Source organism: Rhinolophus hipposideros (genome assembly GCF_964194185.1).
Source record: "Rhinolophus hipposideros genome assembly, chromosome: 2".
Taxonomy (NCBI): Eukaryota; Metazoa; Chordata; class Mammalia; order Chiroptera; family Rhinolophidae; genus Rhinolophus; species Rhinolophus hipposideros.
In genome coordinates, this window is record NC_138048.1 from 85,710,262 (window position 1) to 85,732,929 (window position 22,668).

The 22,668-nt window shown below is 40.7% G+C and overlaps 1 protein-coding gene across 1 annotated transcript in view; it reads right to left on the bottom strand.

Annotated features, from left to right (window-relative positions):
* The window catches only part of ARHGEF26 (Rho guanine nucleotide exchange factor 26), a 121,077-nt gene extending 117,707 nt beyond the window's left edge, over positions 1-3,370 (bottom strand). The window contains exons 1-3 of the mRNA XM_081029770.1: positions 2,983-3,370; positions 1,428-2,562; positions 6-45 (exon numbers count right to left, since the gene is read on the bottom strand). Of these exons, the coding sequence (XP_080885896.1) occupies positions 6-45; positions 1,428-2,510 (1,123 nt within the window). The 5' untranslated portion in view covers positions 2,511-2,562; positions 2,983-3,370. The remainder of the gene's footprint in view (positions 1-5; positions 46-1,427; positions 2,563-2,982) is intronic.
* Positions 3,371-22,668: the final 19,298 nt, after the last annotated feature.

The window sequence follows — 22,668 nt, forward strand, 5'->3', positions numbered from 1 at the left end:
CTTACCTTCCCCATCAAATGGTCCTTGTCCTTTCAGCATCTTTTTCTAAGAAACAAGAAAAGCAAAAAAGGAAAAAGCAAAGCAAACTATGTATGAATGAGCCAAATAGAAAATACAACTATTTTAAGAAAAAGTACTTTTTGATTGTTCCATTCATTAGATTTCCCAAAGCATACAGCAAATCCACCTTGGAGTGGTTTACTCATCTGACTACTACAATTCACTAAAACAGTGAAATAAAATGTACAATGTCCCTCACACCCTGTCAAAACAGTTTGAGAATCCTCAAATGACCAGCAAGCAGTTCAGCTCATTTCACTACTCATGATTCACTATCACTGTTAAATTGAACTTTGCTATACTTGCAGTTGAGGGGGAAAAAAAAAAAAACATAGAATGTTATGTAATTTCTCTAAGGCCGTAGGATCTAAAATAATACACGCTTGCTTGTGAATTACATATGTGACATTTATATAGACTGGTTCCAGTTCTCCAATTAATCAAGAAAAGATGTGGCTGCCAAAATGAATTTCTGTCCTTTTGCTGAGATCCATTTTATTTCTGGACAAGGCAGCTCATGCACATTCCAAAATATCCTTCTCTAGTTTTCCCTACCTCTTACTGTCATATTTGGCAATATTTTAACAAGAGCAATTCCTAGGCCTTTATCAGGGAGCAGCAATACCACAGTTTACTGGAAACTGACATTTTGAGCTACCAACTTGTTAAATGCGCTCAAAGACAAATGGGCAAAAACGGGAATAAAATACAACCAAAGGCCATGTTGACAGAAACAAGTAACAGAGATGACAAATTTTTAGTGCCTCTGTGTCTTGTGATTCTGGCACCTGATTTAAATTCACATTTTTACTTCAGGTATTTAGTATGTGATCACCACTCAAAAAACAAATTAATAATTAAATAATTAATGTAAATAATGAAAACAATCAGTGGTCTCAAAGGACATCAGTATTTTCCTGTATCAGTTGTGATGAATCAGCAACCCCTGACTGACACCTCTAAACAAGCACCAGACAGCCTGACCACACAGCCAGGAGTGCAAATCCATTCCTGCTCTCCACCCCCGTTTCAGCTACCTGTGTTAAAACTGTTCAAAACCCACACAGCCAATACTGAATCTGCTCTATTTTCCCTCATTTGTCCCCCACATTTTTGCCTGATCTTAGAAGGTTAAAAGAATGACAAAAGGTGCCCTTAGTCCCACAAAGCTGCATTAACTTGGGCTGTGCCTGCCAACTACAGAATGGCCAACACATACATGTGCACAGGTTTGACCAACAAACAACAGAATTAAAAGACACTATAACTTCTGGTTTCCTCTGAGTTCCTCCTCCTTACTCCCAACCCCCTTCACTTTGGACTTAGTGAACGCCTGGGTGACGTGCCACACTCCTGCTCACTCTTACCTTTATCCTTCCCAGGCTGGAAAACTTCTCTTTGTCTTCCATCACTACTTTCAGAACCGGCTGGGACATTCTGTTCTTCTTCTTCGAGGTGGTAGGACTGTCAAAATCAACACCACTGACCACCGCTCTGCGATAGGACGTGGACCGCAAGCCTCTCCGCAGAGACCCCGGGCTGTCGACGTCGTTCTCTGCCTCGCTCTCGTCCTCTGCGGGGCCCAGGGGCGCTCCGAGGCCCTCCACCATGCTGCGCACCTTCAGGAGTCTCTTGTGGGGCTCCACATTCTGACTGTTGTTTTTACTTAGTTTAATTTCCGAGGCCAGGCTCTTCGGAATAATCTGTTGCTTCCCCACTTTGAGGGCAGCGGGGCTGTTTGTGCTCAAAACCACTGAATGATTCTCCAGGAACTCGTTCTCCTGTGAGGGCAGCCTTTGGAGGGGAAGTTTTTGTTCCACAGACCTTTTCTGGGGCGCAGGGGAGGGTCTCGAGGGTCCCCGCTCAGAGTCCTTTGCTGGCTGGTCGGATTGCAAACGGGAGCCTGTGGAGTCGGCATTAGGGGTAAACCCATTTGCAGGCGGCGAAGGCAGGGGGCTGGCAGTCAATCTAGCCGCGTCCTCCGGGCTGCAGGGGGCGGATGAATTAGGAGTCCGCGGGGGGCGCAGCGCCTCCGGCTGCGGCGCAGATGAGGTCACCGTTCCATTCGCTGGGGATTTCGGGGAGCCGCCCAACGCTGCTTTGGGGGCCTGGGGTGACTTGGGCCGTCGGAGCCGAGGAGAGACTGCCCTGTACTCTGGGGAGACCGTTCTCCCATTGGCCACGACCCTCGGATGGACGCACAGAAGCAGGGGACTCCTCTGGAACGTCCTGCCATTCGAGGTGGTGGGGACCTGGGCGGGAGTCTGAGCCGAGGGGAGCGGCTCTCGGTCCTCCACCGGGAAATCCGTGATCAGCAACCCGCTGGGGCTCTGGTAAGACTGAGGTCTCGGCTTGCTCCGGCCCGGCAGCTGGGGCTGAGGGGTTGACCGCCTCCGCCACAAAGGGGTTAAACTGTTGCTAGAAAAATTCACTTCGCTCTCGCCGTCCATAGCGGGGCCTCGGGGGTCAGCCCCACGAGGAACAGCCCCCAGGTAGTCTGGCCTAAAGAGGAAAGAAATCACAGACCTTTGACTCCAGACAACCGGGCACGCCGTGAAGACTCGCGCGCTCGGAGCACGGCGGTCACCCGGCTGCTGAGCGGGACACAACTGCGCGTCATTTACCCTCCCTTTCTCGGGCAAAAACTGCGCCCACCACTCCGCGCAATCCGGAACAGAAATCTGGGCTGCTCCCAAGCAGATTAATCCAATTACCTACTTGTCTCTCCCGCGCCCAAAGACCACCCGCACGGAAAAAGCCCGCCACCAATTCGCCGGGTGCAAGCTGATGCACAGTAAACTTCGGACAAGTTTAGCTTTCTTGGGAAACTCGCCGCGGACGCTCTCTCCGCCGCCATCCAGCTGCCTGCCCCTGTCGTTGGTTCCCTCGCGCTCAAACTGCCTGGATCCTAGGCAGACCTACCTTCCGGGCTTTGCAGAGCCAGGGGCCAAGGTGCACCCACCGCCCCGTGGGTGGCCCGGGTTCCGGACCTAAGCGCGGTGGCGGGAGCTCGGGAGAGCTCAGATGCGGACTGAGGCGTCGGCTCCGCCCCCAAGCGCGACCCCGCCCTCAGCCTTGGCCCCGCCCAGGCCCGCCTCTGTCGAATACAGCCGCCAGCCAGTGCCTTTCAGCCCCGGCGTGCCTTTGATCCGGCCCGGCCTCTGTTTAAAACAGACAAGCACACCTGGGCTGGGTGCCGAGCTACGGGCTTCCAAGCCTGACGGTGCTGGCTGGAGGCTGCGGCGACAGCGGCGGCGGGCGAGTTACCGGTGCGCTCCGTGGTTGCTGGGAGCACAGCGTGGGAACGAGCGTGGGATCCCTGCCGGGATTGCAATTTATGAAGCCCTGGGCCTCGGGAGGGGGGCGGGGGGGGGGTTGTCCCGTGCAGAAACCGAGAAATGCAAGCAGAGTAGAGTTTGCGAAATACGTTGAGTATAAGCGCATATCTCTACCGCAGAGAGCCAGTCTCCTCTCAGCGTTCGGGTGGTCTTAAAACACAGATCCGAGAGCCTTGCTCCCCTGCTTAAAATACTTTTTAATAGACTGTTAGGGTCTCTTGTTTGTGCCCAGAGTATTTCCGGAGAGATACACACAGGCAGCTCGGAGGAAGAGTACTAAGTGGCTAGGAAATAGAAAGGAGGGAGAGTTTTCATTCAATAATCTTTGGGTTTTGTGTGCTTTGAATCGTTGATGTTACCTATTAAAAATAAACCCATTTTCAATTACAAAAGTATTAATTGGTTTCCAAGCATACACCAAATTCAAAATCCTCCCCTTAGTCCTGTATGACAAGCCAACCTCTGCAGCCCAGTCTTTTCCCCATCAGTTCTTCCTTCCCTTAGTCCATATCCACTTTGACAGCCTCAGAACCTTCCCTTCTGTTCCTCCTTGACCTTTTGAATCATCACTGCATCAGAGAGTGCCTTCCCTGACCCCTGGACCTGCTTATTTATTTTCCCAGCTACCTATTCTCTTCCTTTCTACACTTATCACAATTTGCATATATATTATCCATACATACTTGTGTTTGTGTTTATCTGTTTTGTCTTTTTTAGACTGGATGCTACATGAGGGCAGAGGCCATGTTTATTTATTGCCCCTCTGTATTCCAGGCACATAGTCAGGCTCTTAATGAATATTTGTTGAATGAATAAATGAAAGAGGGGTGAGGTGAGGACAATGACCATCCCTCCCAGAGTTATCCGAAGCCGAATAGTAGAAAGTTGGTTGTGTCCTGGCCAAGCTCCTGCTAGCTTGTTTCCCCGAAAATAAGACCTAACCAGAAAATAAGTCCTAGCATGATTTTTCAGGATGACACCCCCTGAACATTAGCCCTAATGCGTCTTTTGTAGCAACAATTAATATAAGACCCAGTCTTATTTTTGGGGGGAAACACGGTATGTGAGAATAAGGCAAACCTGAGAAGATAAATGATTTGTAGCCATAAGATCTGTATAATTAATTCTATTAGCAAGACATGTGGGCTGCTCTCCAAGCTCCCTTTCAGCATTCATGCATTCAGTAGGGATGTAGTGAGCATTCACTGTGTGCAAGTTAGGCTTCTTGTTTTTGCCCTAGATACATTGAAAATAATGGCCAAAAATACTAGGAGGAAATTAGATGGTGAGATGAAGCATGATGCTTTTCATGTTTCTTTATACTTTTTTGTACTTACCAAATGCTGTACATTGAATGCGTATTACTTTGATCTGAGATATTTTTGTAAACTAAAAGAAATGACATCAAAAATTTTATCAGAAAACAATTTTAGAAATTTACCAAGTATTTTGGTTGGAAGAAATCTGGCTGATACCCAATTTTTAATACAGGACGTTTTCCATACTAAGACATGTTCTTTTCACATTGGAAAAACATAATAAATTTAAGTTAAAAAGGGCTTAATTAATGACAAATGAAATGTTACTTAATTCAGGACATAATCTGACTTATGATAAGAACAGTGATGTGAGAAGTTAACTTCTCTTCAAATTATATTGGTTCTGCAAGTAAGTATAACTGATGATTATGAAGAAATCGCAGTTTCTTCTTACCTCATTTCTAACCAACAACATAATGCCCACTAAAACATCACAACAACAAAACACCAGGCTTTATTCCTTCATTGAGGGAAGCTTGGAAATTCACAGACCTAGTGCCTGTTTTAATTCAATCTATTATATCTATTCAAATATAAGACATCTTTGATTGTGTGTACAACAAAGAAAGGAAAAGGGATGCCAATTAAATTATGACAACGTATTATCACAAAGGATTTTTGTTTTATACTCATTGAAACAGTGCTTTTTAGACTTACACATAAATTTTTCAATATTTGCATATGTAGAAAGAGAAATATAAACAAAATGAATTGATTAAAGTATTTCTAAAAATTCCGTATGCTGAGTCTACTTCCTCTGAATCTCTTTTCATACAAAGCATCAATTTGTGTGTTTTTCCCCACAATGTCATTGATAGTGCAGCATGTCTTAAAAAGGTACTCCAGTGGTGTCTCTGGGACTTGCTTCCTAGCTACTGACACTCGTTCTACAGCTTTGATGTTGGTTCTATCTTATTTGACTAAAAGCATAGTTTTCTTGTTCAACTGAATCATATGTCACTACAAGCTATGCAACTTATCTCTTAATTGCCATAAAGAAGTTTCTGACACATTAAAGTTCAATGCTTTATGGTTGTCCTGTATGATTCATGAATTGATCATATCAGCCTCTTATTGCTTTGAAATTTCTTTCACTTACTATGACACATTTGGCAGTTTCTGTTTCCTTTGATTGCACTTCTTAATGTATGGATTTGAGACCTGTAGTACTAAATTGCTTTGAACTCAGTTAAATGATGACAATCAAATAGTTATGACCATGTCCACAAATACAGAGGCAATGGCAACTATATTACGACTGCTACTTGGCCAATGGCTATTTCTTTGATAAGACATATCCCAGTTTCAGAGGTGTTAAAATGTAGGATCAAAATGCTCCTTAGAACTGGGGAAATAGTGTATTGAACTATCAGGAATGGTGTACTCCACTGGTATACTCCAATGGTATATACATTTTTATTTAATTTTTAATTTTTAAAATTTTTCTTCCATTTTTATTGAGATATAATTGACATATAACATTGTATTAGTTTAAGGTGTACAACATGATTTGATTTGATATACGTATATATTGTGAAATGATTACAATAATAAGTTTAATTACCATCCATCAACTCAGTTTTTTCTTTTTGGAGAACTTTTACGATTTGCTCTCTGAACAGCTTTCAAATATACGATACAGTATTGTTAGCTATAGTCATGCTGTACATTCCATCCCCAGGATTTATTTATCTTAGAACTATAAGATTGCACTTTTTGATCATCTTTAACCATTGCCCCCAATGACATATTGAACTATTAAAGTATTCAATGGTATAGTGCAGGATACCAGAGGCCGAGATTCCAATTATTGCTACATTTAGTAAAGAAAATTACATTGATCTCCAATTATGCGTCTGGCATAACTGGCTAATATTTAAGTGCAATTTAACTACTAGTATTTCTTTGCAATTAACTAGTAGTATCTCATGTACTGTTTCTTCATTTATTTATACATTTCACAAATACTGAGTGAGTGCATTTAAGTGCCAAGCACTGGGCCACGCCTTCCTTGATCAACTACATCTGAAACGTTAAAATAATAATATAAGACACCCAAGCCGAGTAAGATACATGGTAATCTCTCAGTTCTGTGAAAGCCTTTGTGAAGGAGTCTGGATAGAACTGGCCCAGAAGAGTCGGCAAAATATTCTGAGGTAGAGAAAAGAGAAGGGTATCTCAGAGAGATTTCCTAGCCTGAGCTAAAACAGGGAGGATATGGCTGGAAAACTGATATTTATGAAGTGCCAACTATATGTCAAGCACTATGATTCATTACACATAAATTAATCTCAAATTAGCCCTGTCTCCACTTAAACATGAAGATCCTGAGGCTCAAGAGTCCTTCAGCTGGTCAGTGGTTGAGTCAGAATCTTAACTCGAGTTTGTTGACCCCAGAGCCCATGTGCTCCACATTCCAGAATCCAAACTCACAAGAATAGTTTACATTGAGAAATTATGGGAAATCAGTTGACTAGATATGGTTAAGAATACAATGTGGTTTGTGACAGAAGCTGAAGGGTCTCAATTTTACTTGGATGGCAACTGACATTCACTATTTAAACTCTACTATCCTTTAAAATAATAATCTGATGTCAAATTTTTTTTTAAAAAACAAAAAGCAGATTTGGCAACTAAAAAATTATATAGTCCTTGTGCACTAAGAAAAGTCACATAAACCCTTAAAAATTGAGGGAAATTTTCTCTTAGAGGGAAATTAGAAAAAATATTTAGAGGTATATACATAACAGACAAAGTGTTACTATCCATATCATTCACAAAACAATAGGAAAAAGAAACCTAACAATGGAAAAACAAAGACTGAGAATACACATTTTAGGAAAGACACAAGTATTCACTATATGTAAAAATATACTCACCCTCAATTCTAAAAACAAAATTAACAGTAATTAAATTATAATTTTTCATCCATTAGATTAACAAAGATTAAAAAAAAAAAAGAGGTAATATCCTCTGTTGGTAAGAGTTCAGGCAAACAGAATATGGTATAAACTGGAACAAATTTTCTGTAGAGTAATTACATGCTAGTAAGCAAAACCTTGAAAACAAACAAATCTTTGACCTTGTAATTTCATGAGCAGGAAATAATCCTGGGCGGATCTTGATGTGTGAAAAGAAGTATGTTCAAAGATGCTTATCAAAGCATTTGTTACTATGGCAAAAAATTAGAAGCAGACTAAGAGTTTATTGATAGGCGTCTAGTAAAAAAATTATGATGTACAATGCAACCACCAAAAATAATAGTATAGAAATATAACTATTCATACAAAAATTCAAAATATATTAAGAGGTTAAAAAAGTTTCTGTAAACACATTATACAGAATGTCCTCCTTGAGTTTTTAAAAATGCAAATAACTACTATGTATATGATGTATATACTTAATACCTAGATTTGGAATATTCAAATTGTTAGCATGTCCACCTCTGGACAGGAAAATTAAAGGTGGTATTTCAGTTATGTTTTGCTGTGAAACAAACCACTCCTGCACTTAGTGGCTTAAAAAAGCAACTTATTTATTGTTTCTCACCATTCTGTAGGGAAGCATTAGCAATGGTTGTTCTGCTGGTCTCCCTGGGCTGCCCCAGGCTGTGGCCACCAGTTGTGGGGTAGGCTGGATTGAAAGGACACAGGTAACCTCACTCACATGACTGATGGTCGGTGCTGGCTGTTAGCTGGGCCTTCTCAATTCTCCCTTTCTTGGTGCTTAAATGCCCTGAACAGACTTTGTATCTCTGATTCCTGGTACGATAAGGAATCAGAGATGAAACAATAAGTCAAAATGACAAAGAACAATCTGGAGAGGATAGTCGAAAAAGTAGTTTGAGAATTCATTAGTTCTCATAGGGAAAAAGTAGCTCTTAAAAGGAGACTTTCTACAGCACTTATAATAGTGATTTTCATATATATTATCCTTTGTTTCTTAAAACATTTTTTGAGCACTTACAATATACCAGCCCCTCTTTAAAATGCTTCAATAATATTAAATAACTTAATCGTCACAATAACCTTATGAGGTAGGAACTGCCAGTGTCTCCATTTTATCAATGAGGACACTAAAGCATAGAGAGATTAAGAGTAAGAACCCACACAGTCAGTCAGGCTCCAACCTACTCATAACTACTATTGTCGTATCGTTGTGATCCCATCATTCAATTATATTCATATATATTTTTTGCAAGTAAAATGTAAGCACCTCAACGTCAGATTGGTTCTTTCTCTATCTCCTATGTGCGTCAGTAATGAACAGACTGATCGGTTAGTGATAATGCCCAGCTTTAATGTCAGAGAGGGGAGGTAGAGCAAGGGAGGGTCATCCGATTTGAAGAGAACCACAAAAGCCTTAGAAAGGAAGAGGTACTGAAATAAAAGTCAGATCAGCAGTCCTGTTAGGCAACTAATATTTATTTAGCTCCTGGTTGATGCCAGGCCCTGGGCTAGCTGTAGTCATACAGAAAGTAGGCACGATCCTTCCCATGGCCCTGCTAATAGTCTATTAGGAAAGAGGAGCGCTCGATGGCGTCTAATGCTATTGTTTGTTGGTCACTTAGTGCCCTTTCAACCAGCACCTTCAGTCTTGGTGGGCACAGGATTCAACTTGCAGGGCTTCTGGAGAAAGCAGGCAGTGTGAAAACAGTGTATAGACAGTCAAGTATAAGTGTGGGAATTGTGACAGTAAAAGGGAGGAGGAGAATAGGGCAGTCACTGGAGGGAAAGGAAGAAATACGCAGTTGTATTTCAAGACTGGGGACATTTGGCTGCAAGTCAGGAAGCTGGCTTTAAGTTTCTGTCTGTCTCCTTCTTACTGTGGGAATGAGGACACACCACTTAATCTGTAAGACCACGGTTTCTTCAACAGCAAAATGAAGTTTCTCCTTCTCCTCAGCACGGTTTGAGAAGCACTTGTATAGATTAGAATAATTTGATGTGGACGGTCCATTGTTGGAGGGAAATGAGATATAGAAGTAAGGGTGGGAGGGTGGAACAGATCATTGTACAAAAATTAATTTCTACTTAACTTTTTTCCTATCTTGAGCAGCAAAAAATTAGAACAAAATGCGGTTGTTTCTAACTCTAAGATAAAGAAAAAGATTATAAGGAGAAAGGGTTAGAATTTGTTGAAAATGGCTCAGAGGACACTCCTTGGCAGGACCTCCCTTAAGGAGATGGTAACAAGATTTTCTCAGGAGAGAAGGGTTTCTTTCTTGCTCCCAGTCTTTGCATGCAGCATCCAATCTGCCCATCCATGACTGCAGTGAGAATGATTCACATTTGACATATTGAACCTCCAGGGACACTGTGTTTTAAGAGGATGCTCTCCGTTCAATGACAGTGAATGCAATCCCAGGTAAAGCACCAGGTCAGTGTGGAGAGTGACTCCCAAAACTGGTCAGGACCCAGGACCTGCCGTTTGCTGTTGTTCTTTGAATTGTGGGGATGAGATAAACAACTGAGCAGCCACTCTCTTCAGTGGGTTCTAGTCGGAGATCACTGTATAGCTTGAAACAGACCATTCACCTCTTTAAACAATAGTTCCCCTGGTAATTTGACTTCTTTTTGTTTTTCTTTAAAAAATTTAATGTGTTCATGTAGTAAGAATTGGAACTGTACAGAAGTGAAAAATATCTCCCTCTCCTATATCTAGTTTCCTACTTGGCCCTCTAGAAGCATCCATTGTTAATGGTTTGTTGTGTTTTATACATGTTCAGAATTATGGTGAGCATAAACATGCATACATATACCCGCATACACTAGGCAGACACATCCATATGCTAGCAGCCTATAACAGTTCTGTACCTTATGATTTACCTGGGATATCGATCTGTGTCAATACTCATAGAGCAACCACATGGTTTTTAATGGCTTCATAGCATTAGGTAGAATCAAATGGAATTGCCATTTTTGTAAGTCAAAAGCAGTCAAATATTAGCAAGTTCATACACTTCCACCTAATATTGAATAATTTATGAGCTACATACCTATTGATAAACATTTAAATTATTATTATTATTATTATTATTATTATTATTATTTTGCAAAATGTGAGCACTAATAAGAAGAAAAAAGGCCCGCCGTCCAGCTCTAAATTTCCATAACGCTTTGTTCCGTTTCCCTAATGCTTGGGGAAGGTAAGATAGTAAAAGAGAATACTTTATGGAACAAAGATGCAAATATAGTTTGATTCTATTATGTGTAATTTAGAGTTGTCTCTTAATACCATCTTAATGGTAAAATTATACATGAAAATGCTTTAAAGCAGAATTCTGTTCCTTTGGGATAAAATAGATGAGGGGTGCCATCATCACTACCACTGATTTCCTCTGGTGATTATTTCCCAGGGTCTAGTTCACTACTTTTCTGTCCTTTCCTGGACCTTGCTGTTTCTCTGGATTATCATGACAGTATGTAGAATCACAATTTGTTTCATGAAATGTATTAAGTAATTTGAACAAAGAAGTATCTGACTAGGACACACTGTTGCTTTTGTGTGAAGAGTTTGGTGATTGCAAAAGAACTCAAGATAAAATAAAAAAAATTCTGTTGTATGCACTCCATTTTCCAGGTAAAAACTGTATCAGGAATCATGTGGGGATACTTAACACTGGCCAATACTTTCAAGCTTTCTCCTGCCCAGATTTGTTTGGAAGAAATCCAGTCTTACCTATCTCAAAATTTCAGCAGGGAAAAATAGCTGAAATAAATTAGACCTGTAATTACTTAATATTGTGTTTACCTAGACATTCTGGCATTTGGCTCAAAAGACAAAGCTTTTTAGAAATGTCCTTTAAACTTAGTTTTGCCATAGATTTTAAATTGGAAATAAAAATGGTAACAGAGTAAAGCTCTATAAATCATACATATTTGGGCTCATTACTGGGCTACTCTCACCAAGCAGTGCTAATAGAATTTGAAAAATGCTTTCCAGTGTTGAGATCTGCCACCTAGCAACCACTTTGAAACGCTTCCTGCACTGGCCCAAGACTACTCAAAATGCCCACTTTTGAAATTGGTGTAGTGTTTTGCTATGCATGGGCCACAGTCATTGAAGGGAAGATTAGAACTTTGTTTTTAGGGCAAAGACATGCAGATTAGAAGGACTGTTCAATTGAACTGCTCAACTAGTTTTGGAATAAGGTTGGCAGATTAAATACAGATTAAAGATTGCATCAGACATGCTATACTCATAAATGATTTGTTACCTGGAATTCAAATCTTACTGGGCATCCTGTATTTTTTTTTTTTTTTTTTTTTTGCTAAATCTGGCAACCCTATTTTGGAGAGAATTTGAAGTATACAGCCGAGGAATATTTATAAAATATGCATCACGTACAGTAATTTGATCCCTCCAAGGCTGCTAATTTCATGGATCTAAAATACCTTTCCCAGGGCACTGGCTGTTAAGCCCGCAAGGTATCCTGAAGCATAGGAAACCAAAGGTGTGGGTAGGTAGGAGCAAATGGAAGGGGACAAGAAATCACCCCAAGGTTGCACCCAGGAAAGCACCCAGGGGAAGGAAGTGGATAGGAGCATGCAGGAGTGGGGATGCCCCTGAGTGTAATGGTGCATGGTGAGGAGAGGGAACTGACTAGGAATCTGGGAGGAAGTGGAAGTGGCATGCCATCAGCAGCCACTTATTTTTAAGGGAAGAAGGAGGGGAAATGACGTCCACTAGAGCAGTTCTTGGCACACATTAGGTGCTCAATAAGTATGTGGTGAACAAAGGAATACATAATCATAAAAATTCAAACGTTACAGAAAAATATAATACAGAATGTGTAATCTTCTTTAATCTCTTTCCTCCAAACAATACTTATTTTAGTCTCTTAAAGTGAAAGAACAAGTCATTTATTTCCTGGACAGTAAAAGTTTCATTATAAATATGTTTAAAAAAAATAATTAATTAAATGACACCACAAAGAATGAAAAGACAAGAAACAGAATTCGAGAAAATGTTTGTGATGCATATAACTGGCAAAAGACTAGTATCTAAAATATGTAAAGAACTCATTCCAATCAGTGAGAAAAACTGGCAAGATACCTGAACACACACTTCATATAAGAGTAACTACTAAAGGCCAAAAATCATATGAAAAGTGCTCTCTCATTTAGTCATGAGAGCAATGAAAATTAAAGCCACACAGTCAACAGATTGGCCAAAATGTTGAAATCTCACAATTCTATGTGTTGGTGAGGCCCCTGAGCAATGGTAACTCTCATATATTGTCTGTGAATGAATAAATTGTTCATTATAGTGTAGATAACTCTGGATTAGAGTTGTATATAGAGCAATTTCCCTCCTAGGTATAAAATAGAAATCTATTAATCTACCAACAACATTTGTAACATGCCTAAATGCGAAACTACCTAATTATCTAACAACAGAAGAATGGATTTAAAAATGGGGTATAGTCCCACTATGGAATTCTACACAGCAATGAAAACAAACAAACATCTTCAGGCAACAATATGGATGAATCTCACCAACATACAGCTGCGACAGGCTTTTGTCAGGGTTTCCATAGGGGATCAGCAGGTCATTTCAGTGGACAGACTCCTCTAGTAATTTGGAAATGTCCCAACACTGGGATAGTTCCCACGAGACAGCCAGCTCCACCTGAAAGCTGAGGTGTCACAGGGGCTCGTGGGGAGAGGTGTATGTAGAGTTCCTAAAGGGCTTTGTGAGTGCCAGGGAAACATTCAGACAGTGGCATGGAATTCCTGGCATAGAGATGAGAAACACATCTGCGGCTGAGGCTCCCAGAACCTCTATGGCGTCTGTGTGCTGAGGCTCCTATGCCTGGCTGTGCATTAAGAGGGCAAGTTCAGCGGCAGGGGAAATTCTCAAGCATCTGGGCAGAAAGGGGCTGCAGAAACCCATGATGCCTCCGACTCAGGAGTCCAGGGAGGCAGCAGCAGCTCTAGGTGACTTGCATGGCTCCTTGTCTCTGGCCGGGGTCATTGTTGCTATTCTTACGACTGCTGCTGCTTTTGCTGCAGTGTCTGTGGCCTTCTCTTTTCCCTCTTCCTCTCTCTCTCCCTCTCCCTCTCCCTCTCCTTCTTTCTCCTTCTTCCCCTTCTCCTTCCCCCTCCCCGCTTCTTATTTTTCAGTTACAGTTGACATTCAATATTAATTTATATTAGTTTCAGGTGTACAGCATAGTGGTTACACATTTATATAATTTATGAAGTGATTCCCCCAGTCAGTATGGTACCATCCTGGCACTATACATAGTTATTACCATATTATTGACGACATTCCCTATGCTGTACTTTACATCCCTGTGACTATTTTATAACTACCAATTTTTACTTCTTAATCCCTTCCCCTTTTTCACCAGGCCTCCAATCCTGTTCTCATCTGGCAACCATCCATTTGTTTTCTGTATCGATGAGTCTGTTTCTGTTTGGCTCGGCCTCGTTGTTCTTGAACTCCTAAACTTGTGCTCAATTCAGGTTGAGTGTTTCAGCCAGCACCTCCATTTCTTTAGAAGCTGGCTGTCTCATCTTCTCAAAGGATCTCTCTAGCTCTGTTGCTGTTTCCTGCTCTAGGTGACATATTCCTGGCCCTGCCTTCTTTTAGGAATAGCCGTGGGACCATGCACCAATCTGGCTCTCAGTTTTCACATCTGAAATCGGCTCCTACCTCATAGAGCTATGATTTCTGGGGGTGCTTTTATCCTTCACTACTGCTGGTTCTGCCGGTTATCAGTTTGTTCTCAAGAACCACCAGGAGTTGGTTCTACAAACATAAAAAACATAAATTTTAAGGGTTTTTATGAGTGGGGTGGAGACGGAGTTTGTAGTTGTGAAAAGACAATCACATCTGAGCTCCACCATTTTCTAGGTGAGTCTCTGAGCAAGTCCCTAAATCTCACTGAGTTTTGTTTCCTTATCTTTAAATAAGTCTGACAAACTAGACCTGATAATCACCTGGATTGGGTGTGAGCATAAAATTAGAAAATGCTTGTGAAAAATGCCCTGTAAACGCTAATCAAAACAAAGGCAGACATTGTATTATTGATTTGCCACAGCGGCAAGATTCTCAAAGGCAAGTACTTATAGGAATCATCTGAGAAGCATTTTCAAAGCTCTCAAAGTTAGCTCCCGTCTAGGCCATTCTTCCGCTGGTCCTCAGATTTTCATTCTGTGGCCTGCCACAGGGCCCCTGAATCTTCTGGTGGTTTGAAGCAAGAGGCCCTTGGACCTCACATTGAGAAAATGTTTTCACTTTGGGTAATATTACTTGTTTCACATGCAGATATTATTTGTTCAAAGAAATCCTTAGTATTTCCATATGAAATAGAGGGGATATCAATATTGGGTATCAAGTTAGGGATGCAAAAGGAGTTCTCTGGGAAGACTGGAAAGCTTTCCTGAGGATATGATAAACAGAATTTAAACAAGCAAAAAGGAGATTGCTTTGGCCAAAGCTCGAACATGTGTATGTGAGTATATAACGTAACATATATCTTTTTTCATGAACTAATTTTTCATATCCTTTGTGCATTTTTATGTTGCGTGGTTGATCCTTTTCTTATTTGAGCTCTTTGCATACCTAGAAAAATAGTCCTTTGTTAATTATATATTTTGCAAATATTTTTCCAGTTTGTTGTCTTTTGACTGTTTATGTGCTCATTGCTGTACAGATCTAAATAAAATGTCAGTATTTTCTTTTATGCCCTACTTAGAAAGGCCTATCCCATTCTAAGATTAAAAAAAAAAAAAACCCATGTTTTTTTCTGGGACACTTATGGCCAGAGGCATATCTTATCATAGGTGCCTTGCCACTAGTAATAGGGACCTCAACAAACATTGTTCCCTTCCCTCCTTTCCTCTTATAGTGTATAAATCACTGAACCAGGTGTTATATGCATTGTTTTAGTTTTATCACTTCGTTGGGTATTAATTACTCTCTGTACTTTATCACTGAGACCTAGAGAATCTTAAAACAAGTAGCTTTTCTTTTTCTATCTTCTGAACAAATTTTTAAGTAGCACAAAACCTGTTTTTTGAAAGCTGGAAAAGGTAACAGTGAAACTGCCTGAACCAGGATTTTTGCAGGGTAGTTCTTTATACACTTTTCAGGGTTATTCATCTATTTGGATTTTGTAGCTCTTCTTGAGTCAGTTTTTGTTTTCGTATTTTCCTAGATTCATTTAATTCTTCTCTTAACTGTGTTAATTTCCTCTGTTTCTAAGGTCAGTCATATTTTCTGTCTCATTTTTAATATTCTGCACTTGTGCATTATTTATTTAACATCGCCATACAAGCTTGTCTGATTAAATTTAGCATTGTTCCCCAAATGCTTCCCAAATTTATTTATCAATTCCACTGATCTTATCTTTTTAAATTTAACAACTTCTGCTTTTATCTTTAGTAATGTCCTCTGTTTTTCTTACTTTTTTTGGGGGGGGAGGGGTTGTTTGTTCTGTTCTTTTTCTTAAAATTTCTTGAATTGGTTTGTATCATTCACACTGATACACGTTGTAACAAATTGGATCCAATCAGAAGAGATAAACCACAAAATAACTTGAAGAGGGAAATTTTAATATAAAGAATTATAGACCACAATTAAAATAATTAGAAATGGTGCAGTAAGAAGAGAGCTCTAAAGAATACAGGAACAGCAAATATTAGGAATGACCACTAACCACCCTTTGGATTGAGATGGAGCACCCAAGCAAGATATTATTACCTCTGGGAAAGTGGGTGCTGAGATTCAGATCTTGTTGAAGAAGGTGCTGCCCTGGCTCACTGGATAGTAGAGAAGTCACTGTTGTGCTGTGCTGGTGGAAGTTGCTGGAAATCTGCCCTCTAATGTGCTGGGACAAACTATTCACAGGAAGGTGTCTTACTTGAGGCACTGTGCTACAAACCTCTTAAGGGGTTTACCAGGGCAAGCTTCTGGCCATGGGGGGCTTCTGTCAGTTGCACACTGCAGGAGCTGAGCATTGTAGAAGCTAAAATTACTAGAGGAGCCGGCAGCTGGAGAAGCTGTCAGCACTGCAGGAGGCAGAAGCCCTCCTCTACAAAACCTGCAAGGGAGAGTGCAAGGGGTGGGGGTTGGGGGCAGCTGACCTCTGGGTGCTACTGGCTGCCATGCACTGAAAAAGCTGAGCCCTCAGAATGTTGCAAGTGCTGCAGGAGTCTGGTGCTGGAGAAAGCCACCCACTTACACTGCAGGAGTCTGCCTAACAAGTACACAGGAACCAGGAAGCAAAACTTTCTCTTTCTGTAATGTCTGTCCAGTACTCTCTACTGACACAGCTTCAGTGCTAGCTAGCAAACAAAAAATATACCGGTATAAAGGGTCCAGGTCCATTTTCACACAGCAGTCAAAAAGGGTCATCAAAATTCATGGAGACTGTACACTTAAAAAGAATGAATTTTACTCTGTGTAGGTTATACTTCAATAAACCTGACTTCAACAGCAGAGAAAGAGATTTTAGTAGTTGCTTTTCCAGCTGTTAAAACTTTTTCTGACCTTAGCATGTACTCTTTTAAGCGACAATGTCCTTTGCACCCTTACCGAGACTATGAATTAGAATTTAAAAAAAAAAAAAAAATGGTTTCTTGGAGTAAATTTGCTTCCTGGGGAATATTTGTTGATTCTTCAGCATAATCCCTTTCCTTTGGACTTTTGGTCCCTTTATTTGACTACTGATTTTTTTTCCCTATTCATATTTAAAGGGTTTAGGATTAGAATTTGCCTATGAAAGAAACATGTTTGCCTTACTAGATCTTTTAGTCCATAATAAAGGGAAAGGTAGAATTTTCCATTTTCCAGTTTTACATGCTAAGTTGGGTGCTCAGTTGACTGTACAGATGATACTTCCTGGGAAGTAGCTCTTTACTAAGCAACTACTTCTGAGCCACAATACGCAGCGTTTTTGCCTTATGGAATCCAGGATCAGTACGGGGTAAGCTCCATTGTTTCCATATTCAGTGCACCAGCATAGTGGGTGAGCAAGTTCATAACCATGCCTTAAGACAAGGATTTCAGACTTCAGAGGCCAGAAGGCACCCTACCTATCAGAACAGTCCTGACAGATCTGTGGAAACTTGGAAGAGGCCTGCCTTATCTAAAAGGAGCAGCTGTTACTCAGCTCTAGTCTATTGCTGCTACGTGGGAATGTGGTGGGCTCAGCACTGACAAAGAGAGCTGCTGATTCAAGAGCAGCCAGAAATCCAGATTTCTTTAAATGCAAAATCTCCCAATTTTTAAAATGCTAGCAACTAATTGAAAATTTTAAAAATGTTATGTGGACCAACAATGTGTGATCCTAACAAGACCCATCTGTGGCTTACCAGTTTGTGACCTCTGCCCTAAGACTTGTTCCAGACGATGCCAGACATTGAGAGAGGGTGGCAGTAAATCGAGATTTAGTCAGTCATAGCCTGCATTAATTTTATGAAATGTTGAACAGCTTCATTATCCCTCTCAGTGGTAATTTTGGACCACAGAAATGCTTTTAATAGGTATTATATGGTCACTGTGATTGTGTCCTCGGGATCTATTTTTCCCCTCCCCTATTAATGCATAATGACCATGTGATTTGGGGGGGGAATGACCCTCACACCCACACTTCTGGTATAATAATCCCCTTACCCACTAAACAGACAGAAACCCAGGCCTGAGCCAATTAGCAAACAGCTCCTAGACACACACATCAGACCACGATGACTTTACTGGATGAGGTTTACAGATTTAGAGCTAGAAGAAACTCTAGTACTCAACCAGTCCAGTCACCTTACTTTCAGATGAGAAAATGAAACCCCAAAGAGATGTTGTGATTTGGTCAGGGATATGTAGCTGTTCACAGGGAGAATTGAGACCATGACCAGTTCCTTACTCTACCCCCTTTATTTAAGTGTATTATGTTACCTTTAAAAACAAACATCTTTTTAGAGATAGTTAAACTACATGGTACAGCCTATTGCTGATCATTCCTTTGTAACTACTATTATTTATATACTTTTATCATTGTACCGAATACCTGCCTTATTACCATGTAGTATTTCATTACTATATGCCTCCCTCCTCTGAACTCAAGATATCACTTATTTTACAATTGTGTCCATCAAGACTCTTTTAGTTACTAGAGGCAAAACATCAGTCAAATTTGCCTTAGGCAAAACATATTTGTTTAAATGCAGAAGTCAATTGGTGGCACTGCTGGATAGAGAGGCTTGTTGATGTCGTAAGGTCTCCTGGTCTCTGCTCTTGGTGTGCTGGCCTCTTTCTCTTTTGGAAATGACTTCTTCTCCTCAGCTGGAGAAGATGACAGCCAGCAGCACCGGGCTTACACAATCATAATTTAGTTATCACATGAGGAGACGTTCCTTCCCTCCAAATTTGTATATCGGTCTTAGAGAGAGTGTCTGATTGGACTTGCTTGTGTCCTGTGTGTACCCCTTGGACCAATATCTGTGCTCGGAAGAATAGGCTACTATTACAAGTCCTGAGTGGATCTTGTTTCCGCCCCTGCCAGGGGAAAGATGAGTTACTGTGATGGACACCCTCATTAGGACATGGAGTTGGGGAGGTGTTCCCTAAAAGAAAGAAGTGGGAAAGGAAGAGGATGCTGTTAAAAGAAGAATAGGGATGGGCAAGAGTATTGGGTGTTTACAAATAATAGCTGTCAAAGTCCACTAAAGCAGTTAAAAACACCCAATATTGTTGTACCCCAGTATGATTATGCTTGGGAAATGAAATAGGGTTCTGCTCAGTTCTTGTGCATTTAGGAGGCAGGCTTGGTCAAGGTCTAGGAGAGTGTACCCAGTGATGTCAAGAATGGTTATTTATGTGAGGAAACTGAGGATACAGTCATGTGCTGGTTAACGACCAGGATACATTCTGAGAAATGCATCCTTAAGTGATTTGTTGTTGTGTGAACATCACAGAGTGTACTCACACAAACCTAGATGGCACGGCCTACTACACAACCAGGCTATGTGGTGTAGCCTATTGCTCCCAGGCTCTAAGCCTGTACAGCGTCTTACAAAACAACAAGAGATTAAATCCAAGATGAGAAAATGATGCAATGAAGAGAGACACGGTAAACAGATACATGAGGCCGCTGCCAGCATAACACGGCATATTTTTTTTACAACAAGACTTTTTTTTTTTTTACAAGTATACAGAGTATACTCTAAAATAGTGATTAAAAATGTAGTAAAACACAGACCAGTAACAATTGTTTGTTATCATCATCAAGTACCATGTACTGTACATAATAGTAGGTGCTATGCTTTTATATGACTGGAAACGCAGTAGGTTTGTTTACACCAGCATCACCACAAACACCTGAGCCATGCGTTGCGCTATGACTTTACGACAACTTTACGGCAGCTACACCTTTACGACAGCTACGTTATGACGGCTAGAGCATCACTAGGCAATAGGCATTTTTCAGCTCCGTTAGAGTCTGAAGGGACCACCTTAGCACATGTGGTCTCTCATTGACCAACACGTTTTGTGGGTACATGGTTGTACTGTAAGGAGAGATAAAGCTACATCAAGGAGAGGTGGGGGTGAGAAGAATTGAAGATGAGGCATGGGAAAGCTTTGGTGAGTTTTGCACAAAAACCAGCTTAATAGGTCTTCCCATAACAGCAGTAAGTTGCCCTACAAATGGGTTTTTAAATTATTAGAAAGCTCCTGACAAAGAACACCTCATTTTTACAAGTGTCAGATTGACAGGAATTGCTGGGGGAACGTGTAAATTGGGTTAAATTTTCTGAAGGTTATAATGTGTATGACCTTTGACTTAGCCATTCCGCTTCTCAGAATTTATTTTAAGGACATATTTATACGTGGAGATTATGCTGTAAGCTGTGATACATAGCAGAAAGATGGAAACAACCTAAGTGTCTCAAAATATAGTGGGTGAGCAAATAAATTATTACAAACACAAACAAAGGAGTATATAAGAGGCCTTTAAAATGCTGTTGTAAGAGTGTTTAAAGAAATGGAGATTTGTTCTTGGAAAAACAACTTACAAGTGATTTAGTTTAACTGACTTTTATTATGCTTTATACTAGATGTATTGTCTGATTTAATCATCACAATTCTATATGGCAGGCATTATCATTTCCTTCCCATATTACTTCTTTGAACTTCATTTCCTTATCTATAAATGGTATAGGGTTGAGACAGTCAGCTGGAAGCTACGTGCCTAGATCCAGAGCTGGCTCTCTTACTTACTATCTAATGTGACTTTGGACAAGTTACTCTTTTCATCACAACTTACATTTAAAAAATGTGTTTTGTATTGCAAATCAGTGCTTATAAGCACACACAGACATACAATATAAATGGGGACAAATTTCTAAACCAGTACTTATTCTTACTACCTTGGATGAATTCTGATATTTTCTATATAATTCAGTTTCTTCCCATTCTGATCTACTGTATTGTATTCCATTTTATTTATTTTTAATGATGGTTAAAACCTACGTAAGAAGACCCACTAATGGTATTGTGGCTGCTACTTAGTAGATGCTCAATAAATGGCTGCCATTATTCTTGCTGTTATTGTTTTCAGTAGTAGTAACAGCAGCAGCAGCAGCATTGAGATTGGGAGAAGAGTTGGTTAAAGGCACTGTCTTTCAAAAACAGTAGGGGAGTGATAGATGCAGCTTACTTGGATTGTACCATGTGCATTAGAGCCTGGAAGTCATCCAGACACACAAGGTAAATTGCCACAATTACTGTGATTCAGCAGATCTAAGGAAGCAGGTGGGTTTATTCTGTACTTCACAATAAACTCAATTGTCAGTGGTGGCAGAAAAGCTGGAAATTTGGTCTAGGGAGGCAGCCAATACTGAAAGAAGTGAGTCATAAGATTGACAAACTTCAGAGACGTCTTAGGTATTGTCAGTTACAGGTGACTGAAAAATCAAACCGGGCTAAAGGAAAAGAGAATGTATTGGCTGACATATGGAGAGAGTCAATAGTAGACGGACTGGCTTCAGGTACTGTTGGATCTGGGTACTCAACAGAGTCCTCAGAAAACTGTTTTTCTATATATTTTGGTTATACTTTAATGTACTAGCTTCTCTCTCAGCCAGGTATTTCTTTAATCGTGGCCTCTGGCAACTAAAGCTTCTCGTCTGGAAGAAAGAGAAAGTCTCTCCTGCCAAGTTCCAAAGAAAGCCTGGCTCTCTTTGACTCACATTGTGTTCCATCTTGGTCCCAATTGCTCCAGCCATTGGGATAAATTGCTGTGACTGGCCAGAATCCCCAGAACCATAGAGACTAAATGAGAAAACATCAGTTGTCAAAAGAAACCGGGGTGTACACCCACATCTTTTCTCACTACTACCAACAGTAGAGAGAAAAACAAGAAATGTCCTCTATAGTTAGTAATAGTTTGGAGCCAGACAGAGGGTCCCAAGTCCATGCTGGCAGACAGCAGGTCCCAGTACCCCACATAAAATGAGTGGTCACTGGGGCTGAAATCCAGGCATGAACCTCAGACAAATGTTCGAGCAATAATAACAAAAGAGTTCAGAACTCCACTAATCTTTATGTGCTTTGCCCGCCTGGTGAGTGCAGACATCTAGTCAGGAGCGTTCTCCTTAGACAAGGAGGAAAGAAGAGACCTGGAGCAAGAGAATAGCATTGAACTAATGAGTACTTTCTTATTTAATTAAGAAAAAATTGTTTTTCAGGCAACCCTGGGTGGTTGGTAGGATTTCCATATACACACATGAGGAGACTGAGCTCACACAGCTAGAAGTGAAGTCAGTAGTATTTCAACCCAGCTCGTCTAACCCAGAGCTCACACTCATTGCCCCTGCCTGAACGTTTCTTCCCATATTTTCCTGACTGGTGAATTCCCAACCACACTTAACCTTCCCAGTACACTTAATTCACACTAGCACTTCAGAATCTTTTAACTCGTTACAGTAATTAGTTGTTAATAT